Source organism: Poeciliopsis prolifica, unplaced genomic scaffold, assembly GCF_027474105.1.
Source record: "Poeciliopsis prolifica strain line A6 unplaced genomic scaffold, Auburn_PproV2 SCAFFOLD030, whole genome shotgun sequence".
Classification (NCBI taxonomy): Eukaryota; Metazoa; Chordata; class Actinopteri; order Cyprinodontiformes; family Poeciliidae; genus Poeciliopsis; species Poeciliopsis prolifica.
The window spans coordinates 2,822,683-2,840,798 of NW_026562405.1; the positions used below are offsets into that span (position 1 = coordinate 2,822,683).

Sequence of the window (18,116 nt, forward strand, 5' to 3'; positions counted from 1 at the left end):
GCTAAGCCCTGCTCTCTCCATTCATTTTCCTTTGGGCAGCAGCACTTCTACCTTCCTATTGATCTGCTGTGCAGCATCAACATGCTGGAGTGTCAATTAGAGAACCCCTCCTGCCCATGTATGAGAAGAGAGCTCCTGCTAAAAGTTTCTCTGGATTGTTTGCCACGTAGCAGCTCCTCAGGTTTCATCTGCTTACAACACATATAACCCCTGATTCCAGCTGGACCCTTGTTTGTTTTTATAATCCTCTTGCAAAATAGACAGTAAAATGGTTGGTGTGAAGCTGTGAACTCTCTAATGTGATGTGATAAAAAAACAAAAAAAACATGCAACCTTGTGAATGTGCACCGTCAGGTCTGCAGAAGGGCTTTGTCTGTTTCAAAGAGCACATCCAGCAGGCTTTTTTGTTTTCAGGTAAAGTGCATTTGTAAGGGTAAGCAGAATGAATAGATCAGAAGGACACGTTTTTCTGAGTGAAGAGATCCTTCTTGTTGCATTGTTACTCATGGCAACAAAAGTGTAGAGTATTTTTTTTTAATCTTCACTGACTTGTTTGTGCATGCTGAAATGCAAGAGATATTTTTAAAGTAGATTTAAAAACAAGCCATTTCCAGACTGAATGAAGGGAGGAGGTTCATGACTCTTGACCAAACTACTGCTTCTGGAGCTAAGTTTCATTAGGTTAATTGTTATTTGTGCAAATCAGATGTGACCTTTTTCTTACACGATCTTGTAAAAATAATTGTCCTCAAATTGTTTTATCACTTTTGTTATATTTCTGAAACAATAACAAAAACCATCAGTGTATCACTTAGAATAGATATAACATGAAATAGTTTTCTTGCAATTGAATTTCTTATTTACAGACAAATTCTGTGAAGGGGTTGATTCTGTCTGTTTAACAGTGAATTTCAGTTTTAAATTCTTGTGTTTTAGCTTGAAACTTGTCACGATTTCATATACATCATAGAACTGCATTACAATCACATCAAACTCAAGGAGGAGAGATGTCCTAAAGGACACATCCTAGTTCATTAAGAAAGATTTAAAATTTAAAATGCACCTCTTGAAAGTTTATTAAGCAAGCCTCTGATTGTACCCAACCTGGAGTTGAATCCAAAATGAGAAAAAAACAGGTATCTTAATGTCAGTGTTTGACATTAAGATACCTGGCAGTTGTAGCTGAAAAACCGATCACAGCCAGGGTGGGTATAAGCTGGATGTAAGAAAGTATCAGCCATTTTTGATCCAGCCAGGAACTCTTTCCCTGTATACTGTGATGATTCTGGTGTTGAAAGCTGACAGATCTAAACTTATCAGAAATGTTGTAGAACTGTTGAAATGTTGTCATTCTTCTTCAAATATGTAATAGAGATCAGTCAGCGGAAAGATAAACATTTTCCCCTGACATGTTTTGGTGGATTGGTGAACCTTCAGATAAGTACATGCTTTATTATGCTATGATGTGCTGTTGTTGAAAAGCAAATTAATTAATGACTGAAAGTAAGTTTTCAATGTTTTTTCAGCATTTTTAGTGCAGAAGAGAACAGGGACAATGTCTGTCAACCAACCCAGGAAGATGATGAACTCAAAAAAACTGTCTGCAAAGTGTGAGCTGTCAGAGAAAATGACTCTGACCGCTTTAAGAAGCTGTCAAGAGAAAGTGTGAGTATGGGATTGATGGGACAAGCTACACAATGATCCATTCAACTATTAGCTTATTTCATGGTTCAGATTTATTCGTGAAAAGGCTTCAGCAACATGGAGTGTCTAAGATAAAGTTTTTTTCAGAAAACTCCTATTTGCCTACAGATCATATCTGTATCTCAGAAAGTACAGCAGTCCTGCATCTGCTTAAAGGGAGGTTGTGTTTTCGTGCTTCTTTAGCCAGTACACTAAAATCCACCTTTACTCAGTGGACTTTAATGTGATTTCTGTAAGCATGTGTATGTCAAAGTAAAATCCAGCACTACAAGGATGTGAGAATCAGTTAACGCGATGTACTGGAAAGCACAATTTGATTTCTTTGCATGATTGGAAAATTGCTCTTGAAGTGCAATCAGGTAATATTTCGGTAAAGATAGTTTAAAGGCTTTCTTGATATTACATATCTTGTCTATTTTGTAAGAGTAAATCCTAGATTTTATGATCATATATCTGTTTAATAATTTAATATTCCAGCTTAAGTATTTTTTGCAAATGTTGTCAGAAGCAGTTGGCTATGTGTACAATTTGTTGGGGCGAGTTAGTTAAATTATACTTGATTTCACTTATGAAAAGAAAAAGTAATTTGTCCAAGTTTCCATTCTGTAATATTAATCTGCTCCACTTACCTTACTTGTAAAAATAAATATCCTTCAGACAATTACAGCTGTTATTATTACTTTTTCTTTTCATAAGTGAAATGAAGTATAATTTTACTAAAACCCCCAACAAACTAAGTATATATATATATATATATATATATATATATATATATATATATAGACACGTCACAACATAGTGACAGATTTCACAAATATGTAAAAAAAACATGTATTTTTATAAAAGTTACCTGCTGCAGTATTAGCACTTTTCTCATCTATATTACACAATCTAAACATGCACCATGTAGTAAAGCATAATTTCCCCAGTGAGCTCTCATCTTGCAAAAAAAAAAAAAAAAGCTAAGGACATTACCAACCGGCATTTGTGAAGAAAAATTATCTCTGAGGAAAAATTTGGAAAATAGTATTAAGCTTTCTGGTGGAGAAATTATAACTTTTATGATTGCAAATACATTATCACTGCACAAATACAGAGTTACCAATTAGCAGTTAGTTACCAGTTACAGGTGTAATAATAAGTTAGAGTTGCTTTAGTAGCTCTAGTTTGTACATCTGTGCTGTAATAGGTATTTATTTGCCTCAAGGTTATTTTATGGCCTTTCGAAATAAATGAATGTTCTGAAATATGCTTTTACACCTAGGAAAAGGTTGCTTCCCTGATATAAATCTCCAGTTTTCCTGCAGCTGCCTTTGACATTTTCCAGCTACTTATCATTTTTTTGTTGTTTTCAGTGTCACTACAGTGAATGTTTGAGATTTGCCATTATAGAGCCATCTGTAAATATACAATTATGTTGTCTTTGTATCATTGGAGACTTTTTTGTGTTTGTTTTGCCTGTGCTGAAAGCAAGCTGAAAACAAAGGGGGACTTAAAAATTCTGACAAATAAATGAGATTTTCCATTCATCATCTGTGTTTTAAAACAATTACTTTACTTATATATGACCAGGTTTCCAACATTTTATTCTCATTCAGCTTGTTCGTCAATGCATGCCACATTGAATGAAAGCCTGAAGAGTGCATTTGTCCCAACTTCAGAGATTCATTAAAAAGGAATATCTGAGCGTCAGATAAGTGATGACAGTTTCTGAGATTATTTTTTTTTCCATGGGTTATGGGAGGATTGCAGATCATGCACTGAGATCTTTCAAGGTAATACTGAAAGAGTTATTTTGCATTATCTCCAGTAATGGAACACCATAAGCTATTGATCTACAATATAGCAAAACAGACCCATCATCAAAGTGTTTTATGTGATCTGTGATTTATGTGACTTCTTTCTGCAGCTGTTGCACAGATGAGGTATTTTCATAGATTGGCAAATGTTTTTCAGTCTGAAGAAGACTTATGGGCTGTCATGCTGCCAGTGATTCTTTTCCACAATCATGAAGTTTGATGACATTTGTCTTTCATTCTCCAGTCTTGCAGAACATTTTTGTTTTGTTTGAAAAGTTTAGCTCTCATAGCTGGTATTATTATTTATTTACTTTTTTGTGTCTTATTCATACCCCGGAGTGTCAGTTTGCAGCAGTACTTGCTCTTTCAATCTCAGAGCTTGCTCTAATGTTAAATGTACAGTTGCATTTGGTTACAGGGCTAAGGTGAGCTGGCTGGCCTCCCAGTTGTCACTTGCTCTGCAAGCAGTTAAACTCGGCCTGCAGAGAATCAAGTCTGAAAAATTACTTCTCACTGAGTAGGAGATAGTTGAGTGTATTCAAAGGACCTTGTCACTTCCAATATGCTCTCAATGAATCTCAGCCATTGCTGATCCAAGGCCTCGGTGTACTCTGCTAGAAAACCAATGTCTACAACCCCATTCTGCCACAGTGTGCAAGGAGATTGTTCCTTCAGAGCTTATTACTATGGCAAAATTTAACAGGTTGCACACATCAACTCACAAGATGGCTGGTAGTCGTATACTTTGTGTTTGGGAATGTCTTTGATTCTGTGATACCACAAAAAAAAAAAAAAGAATAAATAATAAATGTGTCAATGTGTGTAGATTCAAATTTACTGTAGTGAAATAAATGAGAAAGACATGGCTTGCAAATACTGTTTTAGAGAGAAAAAAAAGCTTTTTTTAGTACTGCTCTATATATATATATATATATTTTTTTTTTCTAGCTTGGGTACACAGAATATGTTTTGTTTAACATCCTACAAAATCCATCAGGATGTTTAATTGTTTTAACATAATAACTTGGCCTCATCCCATTCTTGCTTATTGTTTGAAGGTTTTCTGTCCTTTAAGTTAGCTTCTTCTTCCATTCTTCAACTGGATCTTAGGGAAGAGCTGCAGCAGGATCAGATGTTTATTGCAAGGCACTCCACATACAACTTTTGAGTGACTTCATGTTTCTATTGACGTTAACTTTATGGATTTGGTTCCAAAGCCAAGTTGCACAATCTGTGCTGTCTTGGCTTATTTTGACTTAATTCTCATTTCAAAAGGACAGCAAATAACTTAGTAAATTAGTAGTAAATTAGATCTCCTGCAAAAGGGGTCGATATTCAAAATGTGGTGACAGATCCAAACTCAACTATGAATTTTAATTGTTTCAGAAAAATATTCTGCATAATGACATATGACACCCAAGGTATTACTGTGTATAAGAACATAGATGAGCTTGTTAAAACTTAAGTAAACATAAACTTTTTCAGAAAAACTGAAATGAAAAGAAAAAACATAAAAACATAAAGATATACAAAGGTTCTCTGAGTTTGTTCCATTAAAACACTGGATTGTTTTATTTGTCTGTGGAAATTATAGATCTGTCAATCGCTGCAGGAACTGGAGGGTGACAGCTACAGTAACTTATGACTCATGTACACTAAATGAAACTAAATTCCATACTCACGAATATTAACTAAAATGTTTTGTGCTGTTACATTATTGGTAAGGCTTGGAAATATAACTAACACAGGCCACAAGCCTGCAGTAGTACAGCAAAGCAGTTAGCTGCTACAGGAATTTAGCAAAGCAGTTTAACCTTAAGAACATTGCTGTATGAGCAAGTTCATGTAAACCCATGCAAACACAAAGCTCACATTTAAGAACCTATAGGGAAAGAAAAACAGAAGTAAAATCATAATCCTGGTTGTGTATTGGCCGAATAAAGCATATTCCAGAAAGCACTTTCTGTCTCTACACTTGTTTTTCTCTCATCACGACCAGAAAAGCAAAACTTTATGATCTTACAGTGTCAGCAGAATCTGATATAGACATAAAAACCATGCTGGGAAAAATGTTGCATTAATTGCTTTTGGTCGGAAGGAGTGGGGGTGTGATGACACACTGCACACATCTGTCCTGCTGAGTCACAGGTTGTGCCCTGAGGGCTCATCTGATCGGCTTGGGTGAATTACAGCATAATCTATATTGGGGCGGGCGGTTGTGGTTGCATAAGAAATGTACTCGTCAAAGGCCAAAAGACAGATTAGACAAAAAGAAAAGCCTTTTGTAAAAGTTTTTTGGGGAGTTTCAGTGATTTTCTCAGGTTCTATTTAGTCAGCTACAACTTAATTGGCCATAAAAATCTTCATAGTAATTTTTAAATGGCAATTTCTGAAAAACTAGGCAGGTGTCCTTATTAACTGCCTAACGTTTGTTTTTCTGTATATGCTGATTGTTCAGGATTTCTCCTTTGGGGCGGTGCATGGTGCAGAGGTAGAAGGGTTTTCTGAAGTATACATTTACTCAGCACAAACTAAGGTCAAAATGAAAGTGTTCTTTATAGAGGTTAAAACTCAATGAGATCAATGGTGTATGGTGTGTTTGAGTGGATGATGTAGGTGAGAGATTTGTCATGTGCAATCAAAAATAATCTAGAGACCAAAAGGCAGCAGCATACCTGTGGAGGAAAGCAGAGACAAGGCAATCGCTGAAGGTTTTACCAGTTGTCCCAAGTTAGTAAATATCTGATCTAACCCCAAGTGTTGTAACAATATACTTTGTATGTCGCTGTCAGGCCTTGATTCTCGATCCTGAGACCTTTGTTGCATGTCTTACCCTCTTCTCCCTCTATTAATTTCCTGTCTGATCTGCTGCAAATAAGGGCCACCAATGTGTGAAAAACCTTATAAAAAAAAGCTCATTTGCCTGGTTCATAGCAGCATGATGGTCAGTGTGCATCTTTGTCTAAAAGGTGTGAAGTGTTTGCAGGGAGCAGATCGATGTGTGGAAAAGAGTAATTTCAGGGCTTCTTTGAAAATGAAATCTACTTTTTATTTTTTAATAACACCATAAGAGGTTTAGAGCAATTACTCAGAGCTTTCCTTTGCTCTTCTCTTGTATTTTTCTTGCCTGTGAGCCACAGATTTAGAAATGCCTGAGAGACTTTAAGACCCACATATGAGTCCCATACATTACAATATGTGTAATTTTTTTTTTGCCCACCATGAACAAATGTCCCTAGGTAAGGCTCAAAGCATTAACTTTTTTATAGATTACTCAGGCCTTTTGAGATTTTCCTTAAACTCGTAATCTGAGAAATCATCTGTTAGGTATTGAGGCGGTGATGTTAACACTTTATGTGTTGCTACTACTCACAACACAGGCTTTGTTTCTGGAACAACAGAAAAATCATGTTCTTTTTCAGTTTCTCTGATGTGAAAGCAAAGCGAAACAAAAGACTCATAGAATTTTGCAGAATTTTGACATCAATTTCAGAAAAGGCTGTTATGTAACAGCAAAGCAAAAGGGATTGGAATATCAAATGTGGGCAGATGCTGCGAAAACAGGAAAGAAAGACATTTTTAAACATAACTGTCTCCTCCTTCTTCATAATGCTACAGTTAAAAGGTTAAGTTAAAAAACCACTATTGAAAAGCTTTTATTAATTCAAATTCCTTTGCCCTTTTCTGTTTTCTCTGAGCACTGTCTCACTTCACTTCTCTTTTTCATCTTTCAGGAATTCGCTCTGAAGCCTGTGGACCTGAGACGGCCCGAGGGCTCTGACATACACCAAATCCCTGCCCAGGGGAATAGTGGAGATTAAAAACTTCTGATTGAGGTAGAGAGGAAAGAGACACAAAGACAGGGAGGGAGAGACAAAAGAGGAAAAAAGCTTATCGTTCACCTTTGTTCTTGTTAATGCCCCGAGTGAAGGATCTCCAAAGAATAACAGAAGACAAAAAACAGCTGCCCACAACAGTGGTCAAAGGATGGAGTGAGTAGAAGAAAAGAAAGAAGGAGGATTACATCCTGAGAAAGAGCCAAGCTCATATTCTACTCTAATTGAATGCCTGAGAGAGGGCATAGACATGAGAGGAATCCTTTTCTGTGAAAACTGCTTCAAGAGGCAGTGCAATTAACCCTCTGGCCATCATAAAATAATACCTGGCTATTGTTGTTTCCTGATTGCTGGTGTGGATTCGTGCTCGGATGGTGATCATGTTTCAGCCTCTAGCCTGTAGGCTGAATCAGAATGGCTGTCAGAGAAACATCCGCATTCTGCTGGTGCTGCTGCTGCTGCTGCTTTGCAGCTCCCTCAAGGCCTCTTTGGCTGCCAAACCCAAAGGGCCAGGACAAACGCATCTGAACTCCATCCGCATTGACGGAGATATCTCCTTAGGTGGGCTATTCCCTGTGCATGCCAGGGGCCATGATGGCAAACCCTGCGGGGAGCTGAAGAAGGAGAAGGGTATACACAGACTGGAAGCCATGCTCTTTGCCCTTGACCGTATAAATAATGATAATAATCTCCTGCCTAACATCACACTGGGAGCAAGGATCCTGGACACCTGTTCCAGGGACACTCACGCCTTGGAGCAGTCGCTCACTTTCGTCCAGGCTCTGATCGAGAAGGATGGGACAGATGTCAAATGCCTCGGCGGGGGGGCGCCAATCATCACCAAACCTGAGAGGGTGGTGGGCGTCATCGGCGCGTCTTCAAGCTCCGTTTCCATCATGGTGGCCAACATTCTGCGCCTGTTTAAGGTAAGATACCGCAAGAATGCAATGCAGAGAAAAACACAGCAGAGAAAAGATTTATGGTGTGTTTGCTTTATTGATCATTTCATACAGAGAATTTGTTTGAATAATTAATAACTGAAAAAGAACATCAGTAGCTGAAGTATAAAAGAACACTGGATGTCTGTGCGCCATGTCTGCAGCAACACAAAGGACATTCCCATAACTTCAGAGAAGAGATCCCATTGTAAATCTCATCATTCTGACTGTTGCCCCGGAGGACTCGGGTTGCTAGGCAATGAGAGGTATTACCTGTCACAATACAGGAGTGATTAATAAGATTCCTGATTTCATTTTTTCCCCAAAGCCTTTCACACAATCAGTTAGGTGTTTACACTACGGAAAAAATATGTTCTGTTCATACGCATTTGGACATTTGATGAATTATTTAACACATATTTTGTTTTCTTGCCAGTCAGCTGTTGCAAATGTCCTGGTTCTTTTTTCTTTGCTGAAGGTATGATTGCTTTATACAGGTTGGCATTAAAAAATAGAGTTACTGTCATGTTGCTGCCACGGATTTGTGGATATTGCACATACTTTATAGTTATTTCAGTGGTGCAGTGGATTACATAATTCAGTCACAATTGACACAAGCAACATTTCTTTTGTTTCAGTCAACACTTGGACTTTAAAATTTATGATAATCCTATGCCTTAGTCGTAACGGGGTAGGAAGAGCAGGGAGATGTCTTGATATTGCACAAAAATACATGTCGAACATAAGCACACTCCACTTCACCTTTTCTTTCCAAGTACTGCTGAATGTTGCAGCTGTCTCCACCTCTGCAGTGGGTTACAGGTGTAAAAAAAGAACCGGGCTATTCAACAGGTAATACATTTTTTATAACAGCTCTGTTTATAAAGAGAATAAAAGAAGTAGATTTTCAAGTAAATAAAACCAAATGTCTGATAAGCATTTAGCTTCCAGAGACTGGAATAGGCTCTTTGCTGAACCATAAAATTGTTTTAATCTCCACAATATTTGGAGAAAAATAAGTCATAAAAATAATCATTAGCTACATTGTCAGATATTACAGCTCGAAGGCCTGAGATTATAATGCATGGCGTTTCTCTCTGTTTGCCTGGTTTATTATTTTTTTTCCAGCACTCCTGCCAAATGTTAATGGACATAATACTTTTATTGCTTGAAGTGCTGTCACAATAAGAAAATTACAACCTCTATATTATCATACCAAACAATTATGATAGCAAACAATACCATAGCCAAGCAAACAGAATAAATAGAAGGCGCATTGTGATTGTTTTTCAGTTATTTTTTTTAGATTAATTTTAAGTATAATTTAGTTTACTTACTATCTTTATAATTATTTGAAAGTTAACTTCAGTTATTCACAAAGTGTAGATCATTTAGACTTGAGGCAATTCTGTTCAATTATTGACGTAAGATGTCTTCACCCTTAGAAAAACAACCCACCCATATGCATACAACCATGTTCCCCTAAATTAGTTGTGGAAAATAGTTTGGACTGCTGCAGATTCCAAATAAACAATTAGCTGATTATTGCTTCTTAGGAACCACTTTTATAAAGTTGTTTCAGTGATCCTGTTGTGTTGCAGTTACAGTGAAAATATCTTCAAGGTGATATGTTACATTCAGGTAAAGACATAGAGCCCTGATTTACAACCCATGATAGTCATGAATACGTCAGGCTGATATTTGAAATAAACTTTTAAATAAGTTTCACCTTCTCTGAGTTAGCAGGAGGTGTGATATTGTTAGCTTAATGGTCTTCCAGGACATGGTAAGGCAAGATCAGCTGTTTTACCTTCACCACCAGGTGGAGCCATGTAAAACTGTTTCTCCTGGTTAAAATAATTACTTTTAGCTTAGAGTTAATATGGTGTGACTCTTTGTAATTTTCACTTTGACGCAAACAATTTGGGATGAAGTCTTTGTGGCCTTGTGGGTTAGCCAAAAACTGTCTTGGGGCCTCACTTATGCAAATCTGAGTTCTGATTTAGCTTTGCTCAAAACGAGAAAATCATAGATCATAAATTAACATTAAGATATTGGAGTTTCAATATTGTTGATCAGGCCAGAATTATCATGCATGGATATATCAAAAAATAGATTGTATCTCCCCACACTAATGTATCTCTATTAGATAAAATGCTAAGATAGCAAAAATGCAAGAGCATATATCACTGGTGATGTTTCAGTTTGGAATAAGTTTGAAATATTCATAAGCATCTTTTTTAGAGTGCAAGCCAGAAACTGGAAGAACATGCTTTTAATTAAATAATGTCTGGTGCTGATTTATTGCCAGTTCAACATGTTTCTTGTTTGCAAGTTATTCAATTAAAGTGACATTAAAAGATGAGCCAGAGTTAAATTTGGAGCTCATTGTTCTATCTTTTATATATGAGCATCAGTGTATTTGTTGGCAGTTTCTATCTCATTCAACAACAGTTTTAGGTTTAAGGATTAGGAAGAATGCCCCTTTGTCCTCTTTGTCTGACAGACATAGAGGAAATGGCTTCTTTTTGAAAGAATGCATCCAAGTTAATCAGAGTAAAGACTGAGGTGTCACCATATTAGAATATTTTGCTCTTGATACTGATCCAAGTTGGTATTCTGTGCAATACTAAATGATTTATCTTTTGCATTACATTGTGATCATTACCATCTGGAGAGAGTTTGCAGTGGGACACAATATTATCACTGAGCTATGATTAGTGGATGTAGTCTTTCATTGATTGTAGGAATCTTTATGTCATACATGATAATTGCAGTTGTGAGAGTAGAGTCAATAAAATACAATAGCCCAAGTGAAACATTGCCCATAACTGCTATGTAACTACATTATTGGTGAGAACTTTAGATACACATATAGACATTTTTCTTAGATTTGGGCCTTTTCACTGTACCTTTAATCTGGACAATTCAAAATAGGAAATGATGCTTTATATTCAAGCTCAAACACAAACACACTGATATTCTATTAGATGTACCTTGACAAAAGAGACCTTGATTAAACATCTCAGGGAACCATGGAGACTATTCATTATAATTCCTGCTGGATATTTTACCAAGCAAATATTCACCAGTTTAAGAATAGCTTGATTTTCTTTGTCAAAAAAAAAAAAAAAAAAAAAAAAAAAAAAATTCTGATGTGGGTTAGGAATCATTGTGTTAGTAGAAAATCCAAATATGTTCAAGTTCCAACTATCTTGCTGTTGGGTTTGTTAATTTGGACGAAGCTTTTCTTTCTCATTATTTCATCTGCTTTGTGCAAACAATGCATTCCCAAACATAATGTTTCAGCTACCATGCTTGGAATGCAGTATTCCTATGATTGACAGCCTTGTTTGGGCTGCTGAAAACTTTTTATCTCTGTGGCAAAAAATGTAAATCTTTGTCTGTCCTCACCATAAACAGTATCTTAAATGAACAAGCTTGTTTTCTAGTGTCAACTCAGAAAATTAAAACTTTTTTATGAAGCATAAATTCACTGTTTAAACCATTTATTATTTTTATTTTACTGGGGGAATAATTGGATTCTGATCAGAAAGAGTGTAATACAGTAGATTGGATTAGATCTTTATTGGTCATTATCACCCTGCATAATAAACTGCATGGTGCCATCCTGTCAGCAGAAGTCAAACGCAGGATGATGAATAGTTCAAACTGCAAGTCTTTCAAGGATGATGAAGCTCCAGTTAACCTCTTCTCAAACACATCTAGCTAGTTTGTAACTTTTCACTCGGTTTGTTTTAAACTACACAACTTCTCGCCCAACACCATAAAGCTACCAATGGCTTCAGGTGTGTTAATGTGCTTTACTGTCAGCGACCTGATGAGCTCGGTTCATTGGAATTGCATCAATTCACACAAAAAAATAATCTACGTTCTCTTAAATTAAGTTAGGTTTATTTTTGTTTTGCTTTATTTACAATATGAAATCATTGTTTTTTTACTGTTTAGAACTAGAAGTTGATGTTCAGAATTTTACAAGTTCATTATTATTGACGACGGCAAATTTTAGAAATAGACACAGTTTGGACTCAAATTTATTATTTCTGACTTTAAACCAAATGGCACAAACATCAACACAGAGTTACACATGACAAATAAGCATAGGCAGAATAAATTGCTTCACTGAAGAAAAACAAACTTATAAAGAACCAAAAGAAAATGACACAAAAACCCATAAACTTATATTTTTGTCTATCAGTTTATGACTTTATCAAATCCATTCATTCAATTTTGTAAGTGTTATTTTGGCTGGGCTCTAAATTTTTATGAGGAGCTAAATGACATATTTGTTTTTTATGTTTATTTATCTATAAGTTAATGCAATATCTCAGGAACAGCCTGCAGTCTATGTATTATCGGATAATCTCCATGATTCAAAAGTATTAAAATCTCATGGGATGTTTCCTGCTTGTGAAAGCCTCCAGCTTTGTCAGTAAACCCAGTGTAAAACACACATTGAGTTCTCTGTTTCTTTTATACATTTTTCAAAATTTGTACTGTTGGCTTTATTTTCCAATTAGGTGCTGTCCTGTACTGACGAAAATACAAACAAGTTTACAATGTTGTTGTTTCTGAACATACTGCTATCTTCCGTGGATGAAGTATTTCAGCAGTTTTGCTCACACAGGTAGCAAAACTGTCTAATGAGCGTCTCCCGCAGCGTGCTCCTGATCCCATTCTCACATGGAAGCCTCAAATCCTTTGTCATTAACACACTGCTTGTTCTTTACTCATTAATGTGCCAAAACATTGTCCTTGCATATTAAATTTACATTTCTCTGATCTTCTTTCACTTCAGCTTCATTGTATACTTTATAAATTCCTGGTCTTACGTTTAAAAAGCTGAGGATTATGAAGCAAATCCTGTCTGTCAGCGTATCGAGTAGATCAACGTGGTGGGATTTTACTGTTGACGATCACTTGGGTTTCTGAATCACGTTATTGACATCAAACATTTTCTAATTTTCTGGCTAATTATTCAACATCCAATTTAATTGAGAAACAGACATAATAATATCAAAAAAGACAACTTTTGACATGAGATAAATTGATTGATATATGTTGTTGAGCTCATGTGCCTGTTCAGTAATTTAGCAGCAAAATTGGTTTTTGAAATATGAATGTTTATTTTGTTGATGTATGGTTTTTGATTAAAATTCAATTAGTTTTGACTCATTTATTTTACAATTAACTATATTATAAAATGTAATTGACTCCAACCACTGATGAATTTAATATATACATATTTAGGTCAGCATGATCCCATATGGTTCAGCTGGACCTGCTGAGGTTTTTAACTTTACAGCTTCTTATAATGTCGTCTGCATCAGCAACTCTTTTACTGCAGGATCCAGGTTGCAGAGAGAACAACTGCCTTTACTAGCTCTGCAGCCAGACATAAATGTTTGCTTTGAATGGAGCCGATGCTTGCACATAAACACCATCTCAGCATACTGATGAAGACAAGTAGATTCTTGGACATATAGGCATGCACATGAGCACGCACTTACATGGGCACAGAGGCGCTGTGCAAAACTGGCAGCATTCAGGGACACACAGTGTGCACATAAATGACTGACACAGAGAAACAAGTGAACACCAAAAGCAATCAGGCACATTTGCAAGCAAACTCCTTTTAACCAAGCAACAGCCACAGCTACCTTCGCATAGCTGGCAGGTTTACAGTAAAGTGTTTCCTCAGCACACTCAGATGCATACAGATGTGGTCCAAAGCAGCTCGATGAATATTTTACTTTAACCTTATGTAATTCCAACACAGGGACTTGCAGCTGCAACTCAAGAATATTTTAGTGTTGTTCAGAGAAGTGGGACCTGAAGTGACAAGCATTCAGGGAAAAGATAATTCATGATCACACACAAGCTATGTCAGATGATTACATTATTCATTTGCCTTGCAGATTTGCTCATAAAGTTGCCACACATCACCTACAAGGCAGATTACACTACCCGTTTAGCTCAGCAGGAGGCTCCGATAAAAGGATTTCCTTTTTAACTCAACCATAACAAAAGCCTCGTTCCTGTGCACCAGAAAATAAAACAGTTTTTATACATTTACTTTCTTGACTTCTGTGGTGCACATCAGTAGCTCAAAAGCCAGGCAGTGACCCAAGTTTAAGAAGCTCAGAGTGTTCCACCCTTTAACGCTCACTGGAAATCATTTCACCGGCTCCTCGTTCTGACATTAGTTTGCTGCTGCCCTGAACAAAGAATCTGATTAGCTGACTGACTGGTTTTTAAATTATGCATTTGTATACAGAATTTATGAATATATTTTTTGCAAGAAAAAAAAAATAAAACTTTTCTTTGTGTTGATCAATCTAATATACCTTTTATTTTCTAAAGATCTCAGAAACAAAAAATTAAAAACTCAATATGTGTGAAAAGAAAGAAATTTTATTTTATGTAATTATTTGGATTGAATCTAAACTACAAATTATAACTCGGTGTCAGACAATCCCCCCAGCTGGGATTTTCTGTCTCATTCACTTAGAAATGATCATGAGTTTTCTTTTTTCGAAATAAATATTCCCTGGAAAATCATTAAAAACCTGAGCCACAGTGTTGAAAAATAAAATACAACAATCTTGTCTGGTTTTGCAGAAAAATATTGAATACAGTGAAGCAAGACATGTCAGAACTGAACAATGACTCATTTTTCAAATATAAAAAAGCATTAGCTGATTGATGCATGTTGAAAGCAAATATATTTCAAGTTAGAAGACTACACAGAATCCCTTTTTCTAAACTAATTCAGCCTGAAGAGGAACATGTGTGGATTTACACATGATTTTTTTTTCTGCAGTTATGACTCATTTTGGAGTAAGTTCTTAAGAAGAAAACACTTATAGTAAAGCTGCAATTACATAACAATGTGTGAGAAAAGCGGCGTCAGTGTCGATCTGATTCAAAGTATCTACCTGCAGCAGGAGCCTCGCCGCACAGAAACCTGTAAAGAGGATGACGAGCCAGCAGTGTCTTTCTTGAGCTCCTTCAGTGAGTAAGCTGATCTATTTTGCAGCTGTCCTGTGGTCAAAGCTGCACCGAATCCTCGGTTCCCAGAGGTCTTCACCATCTGCTTTGTTGCATTCTCTTTCAGCAAGTTAATGGTTATTTGCCCCCAGTTGATCTTCTGCTCCTGACTTTACTCATTTTAGCTTCAATTCATTTGCATAAAATCAGTAAATGTTCAGCTTTTATGATTAACTAATGTGCCACAAAATCTCAGATATTTATTTTTTATTCTCTGATGGGAAAATAGCAGATGAGGAATTTTGTATCTAACTGAAAATGTACAGAAGGGGTAAGATAAGTTTAAAATTGTATTCATTGTGATACTAATAACTATGATTATTATTTGTAACAATAAATGCAACAAGCAAATACTCTTTTTGGCAATATTTTGTCTTGTGGAATCACTTGATTAAACCTTCCTAAGTTAACTCAAGAAAATCATGAACGATCAGCCCTCGAATATTGTGTGAAAAATGGAATAAGGATGTTCACATGCTTAAAATAAAATTCATGTAGTATTAATTGTAGGGCATGAATTTGTGTTCTGTACACACATTTTACTTACTTCGTGGGTGAAAGTGGGTTACCCTTTAAGAGCATTTAATCAGATATAAGTATTCTGGATTAAAGTAGATTACATGGTTGTATTTTTTAAATCAGTTTTTAAATATTCAGTACTCCTCTTTTAATTTTCCCTCAGCATGCTTCCCCCGTATGATGAATTTTGAAAACCCCAAAAATGGGTCATGAAATTTCATGCTTTGTCTCACCTTGTTCTGATGGTTTCTATTCCCCTCATAAACCTTCCAGTGACACAGTTTAATGACGGCCTGGTGCCAAAATTGATTTAGCTGCTCATTTGTGGGAGTGACAGTTATATCAAGATTAACTAGCCCGAGCCCATCGAGGCGTCTCACGTCAACCAAGCCCTCTCATTTAGTGAGCAAGTGACAACATGATTGTTCACATTGACTACTTCATATTTTTGCGTGGACTTTACCTTAAAAAGATGTCACGTTTAAACATCAGGGAGAAATATTGGTGAAGCTGAATTGTCGTTTACATATAATGTGACGCCTAATTACAGAGACATGTTTCATGGAATGAATTACTGTCACGTTTACTCATAGGGGATCAGTATGAGTATATTTCATCACATTTTGACAAATGATTTTGTCTGTACCATTTTTTCCTTTAAAATGGGAAAACCAACGGACACTGAAAAATTGCATTGAGTGCTGTTACTTTGCAATTTTACAATGAGAGCCATTTTGGCCAGAGTACTGTAAGTCATTGTGGAAGCTGCAGATGATAATCTTGCTTGGTGTAGCAGGGTGGTGTTTTTCCATTTTCAGTCATTTTCAATGCTATTCTTTCCTCTTCTTTATCCCATCCTTTCTGGTTTCTGGTTTCTTGCTGTGCCATTACCAAAATGTTCACTGATTGATAAGCTATCAACTTTGTTTTATTACAATTGCCTTTTCTTTGCTATTTAAAACACATGAAGTAACAGATTTTATTTGTCAAAGGTTTATGCTTTGATCAGTCAGATATCATCAGATGTGATCTGTTCATTTTTGCCAGAGGGTTTTTCAGCATTATCCATGTTATTTCATTCTGCTCATGCACCAGCTGCTTGCACCTACAGAGCTGGGCTGATTTGACCTCAACATGAAGGAAATATTCTAATAGTTTTTTGTTTTGTTCTGATCTATCAAATCCCCAAAATTTATCTTCTGACCAAATTATCCCTTGTATTATAGATCTTCAACACACAGGGCTTCTAATGATTTTATCTAAATGCAATGCTTTTGTTAGACTCTACATACAGTTTTCTGCTTTTTAAGTCAATTTCTGATTGGTAGATAAAAAAAATTCACAATGAATTTCTGGCAGATATTTCTACAGCTGAAATAATTCATACTCCTTGCAGATTTATACTTAAATTTTTAAATTTCACTAACAATTTTTTAATATGGTTTGAAAACATGCAAAAGGTTCGTTGGCAAACATATTAAGAATTTAACTGGTGTAATCTCAATAATATAATAATACATGTCAGTGGTTTGTATGGAAAACCTAAGGCAGGGAAATTATAGATTTAAAAAAATACATTTAATAAAAAACTTACAGAAAACAAATATCAACAATTTGATTCAAAAGCTAAAAAATACATAATGAAAGCCAGGAGATAGATTTTAATTCCAAAACAGAGTGAAATATCTATAAGATGAGATGATCAGTGGAAGAAGACATTGATGATGAAGAATAGGTAACAGAAGTAAAAAGGACTGAGCACAGAAAGAACCAGACTAACCAAACTAAAACAGGAACTATAAATGAGGAAAATCGTAAACTAAAGACTATAACTCTACATCATCAGAAACTTTACTCAATCATAGAATGAATGCAAAGTGCAATGCATCATGACTATACCCCTGGCAGCCCTAATATACTCTTATTTTATTTTTAGGAATGCCTTTGTCATTTCTAATCACACACAAGCATCTTATTTTAACAAATCTGACTTTAATAATAGAAAAAAATGTGCACTCAAAAAGATAATCAGATTGAAAATCTGCATTTTAATTCAAGCTTTTGTTGTTAATGAAGCTTTTAATCAAATACAGATGAGACTAATTGGTTGTAATTATCCACCTTAAATCACCTAATGAATCATGTAAACTGAATATGACAGACTCTACCTACAAAGACAAGTCTCCAAAAATGACATATACAATCTTGGTATAGCATCCTTAACATTGTTTGAACACTATATATTCATG

General features: G+C 35.8%; 1 protein-coding gene across 3 annotated transcripts in view; it reads left to right on the plus strand.

Annotated features, from left to right (window-relative positions):
- LOC129372864 (metabotropic glutamate receptor 4-like) overlaps positions 1-18,116 on the plus strand; it is a 173,117-nt gene that overhangs the window by 27,341 nt on the left and 127,660 nt on the right. For all 3 annotated transcript variants that reach the window (XM_055050403.1, XM_055050405.1, XM_055050402.1), the window contains one exon: positions 7,238-8,265. In XM_055050403.1, coding sequence (XP_054906378.1) covers positions 7,711-8,265 — 555 coding nt within the window. In that variant the 5' untranslated portion in view covers positions 7,238-7,710. The remainder of the gene's footprint in view (positions 1-7,237; positions 8,266-18,116) is intronic.